The sequence below is a fragment of the Triticum urartu genome, unplaced genomic scaffold (genome assembly GCF_003073215.2).
Source record: "Triticum urartu cultivar G1812 unplaced genomic scaffold, Tu2.1 TuUngrouped_contig_5619, whole genome shotgun sequence".
NCBI lineage: Eukaryota > Viridiplantae > Streptophyta > Magnoliopsida > Poales > Poaceae > Triticum > Triticum urartu.
This window is the reverse complement of record NW_024116308.1, coordinates 4,455-6,793: the sequence shown is the minus strand read 5'-3', so window position 1 is coordinate 6,793 and position 2,339 is coordinate 4,455. Positions and strand designations below refer to the sequence as shown.

Genomic DNA, 2,339 nt, shown 5'->3' with positions numbered 1-2,339 from the left:
CCACGCCGGCGGCAGAAGGAGGGGGAGGGGGAGGCCTGCGGTGCTAGGGTTGAGGGACCCCTGGCGTCGCCCAGGGGGAGGTGACGCCAGGGGAGGGGAGGGGAGGAGCATTTTATTAGTAAATCCCATTTGGACGGATTTATCAAATTGGGGGATATTATTGCTTGGCACTTTTTTAAGCTCATTCATGAACATTTCTCCTACCCACTAAACATTTCTTTGTAAATTTCTGAGTCTGAGGCCATGTAACTGTGCAGAAGAATATGTTGACCTTTTCTGTTCAAGTCCTAAAAGCGACCGGTCATTTATCTCCATAGAAATATATACTCTGGAGGAACGATGTTTGTAAACATTTTCCGATAATCGGTTGCAAAACTAAAAGTCTCTGCATAGAACATCCTCTTTCCTGTTTCCTACATCAAACTACTTTACATACAAAAGTACAAAACATAATGACAATTAGCAACTACAGACAATAACATGCTGGCTAACTCCCACAGGTGGAGCTGCATAGTAGCATGGCATCACCATGGAGCTAAGGAACGCGGCCTCCATCTCAGCAGAGGCCCTTCTCCTGAGCAAGGACATGGCGTACTCCATCACCATGGCGTCACAGGGCAGCTTGATCCCTCCTTTGCTGCCCGTGAAACCAAACACCTCTTCGGACATCCGCAGGAGCTCACTGAAGACCACCGTGCTAAGGTATGCCAATGGCACCTCGAACCGTCTCCCATCAGTGGTGTACATGACACAGTGGCCCTTTCCTGCCACTGCTGTTGAGCACCCTTCGATTTCTGTTGTTGCCGTTGTGGTAAACCGCTTCCTCCCGAGAGCTGCTACCCTCTGCCACTTCTTTGCTAGTTGAGCAATTCTCTTGGCGTTGATCATGGTTGGTTCTTTTTTGCTGGGAGTTGGAAACTCTAGTTGAGTTGCAAATGCTTTGTTTGTGGATGAAGCGATGCTGTTTTGAGGCTACTGGACCAATAATTTATAGCTCGGGATATGATCCCTGTCAAGTGCCATTGATGATTGGGCAAGGGGACAAGGCCACGAGGTTTATTTGTGCAATGCTGCAAGAGGATCAATGAAATATTATTGGGATTATGTATTTCTATGGGCCAAATGTTTGGTGCATGATGGGTACTGCCATAGTGGCACGTCTGGTGGATAAGTGGCAGGAGGACCCCATGCAAACAGGGAATCATTGTGCAATGAGATATTGGCAGACAAGCCTTGTGCATGCATCTTGGGTCCATCCTTTTTATGGATGGGCTACATCTTATTTGGAATCTTCTGTTATGAGAGTGAAACTGTCAAGGATTTGCTATTTATGTTTAGTTGCAAGAGTAATGATTTCATAATGATCAGGGGATCCTAGTCTTGTACTTTGCAATTCATCAACACTGAGATTGCAATCAGTTGGAGGGCCAGTGTCATGGGGCTAGCTAGCTAGCATGGTTTGCGATTTAATGCAAATCATTAAGGCCTCTTTTGGTTCATAGGATAAGAATGTTATAGGAATAGGAAAATCATAGGAAGTGAGATGACATGTATCTTACTTCCTATAGAGAAAGAGATGTCATTTGATGCATAGGATAGGAGTTTTTCCATTGAGTCTTAGCTAATGTTTTTTTCCCTCCAAAATATGAAGGATTGATTCCTATCCTACATAGGAATAGGAATCCATTCCTACAAACCAAAGGGCTTCAAAGGAAATTTTCCTATGTAAATCCTATCCTATAGAAATCCTATGAGATTCCTACAAACCAAAGGAGGCCTATCGCATTTTGATTAGGTTTGATGGGGACTACATTAACTGATGCAACAAGAGCAAGTTGCTGAACAGTTTCATAACTCATAATTAATGGCCTACCTGACTTCTCAGCGCCTTCTCGGCACTTTCCTGTGGGTCTACAACCAGCTGCAAGCTTGCAAAACATGATATCAATTGAGAAAGGAACTGCTAGCTTGTGTTGGATATCCATTATCATATCTGTCATGTTCAAACCTTTTTTCTTCTTTTGGACAGGTCAGGTTCCAACCTTGTGCTAAACCAAGGCAAAAAGCGTCCAACAAAGTGTGGCAAAAGCGCAGGATTCAGAGAGGTGATCCCTGATTCCTGTTCAATTTAGGTTGCTCATCACACAAAGAGTAGAGGCTGCTAAGAACAGGCGCCTTCTTTTTGAGTGGGAAAAAAGGAGGCGCCTGTTGTTAGTAGCCTCTACTCTTTGTGTGATGGGCATCCTAAACTGAACACTTGTTTTTGCTGGCAGCAACTTCTCCATCCGTGAGCAGAGGCTGGTGCGGAGACCTACGTATGGCCCTGCTGCTGCAATATT

The 2,339-nt window shown here is 44.8% G+C and overlaps 1 protein-coding gene across 1 annotated transcript; it reads right to left on the bottom strand.

Annotated features, from left to right (window-relative positions):
• Positions 1-343: 343 nt before the first annotated feature.
• Positions 344-1,002, bottom strand: LOC125529461 (auxin-responsive protein SAUR36-like). Its single transcript, XM_048693873.1, has one exon. It carries the CDS (start codon positions 886-888, stop codon positions 460-462), a length of 429 nt encoding a protein of 142 aa, XP_048549830.1. The 5' UTR covers positions 889-1,002; the 3' UTR covers positions 344-459.
• Positions 1,003-2,339: the final 1,337 nt, after the last annotated feature.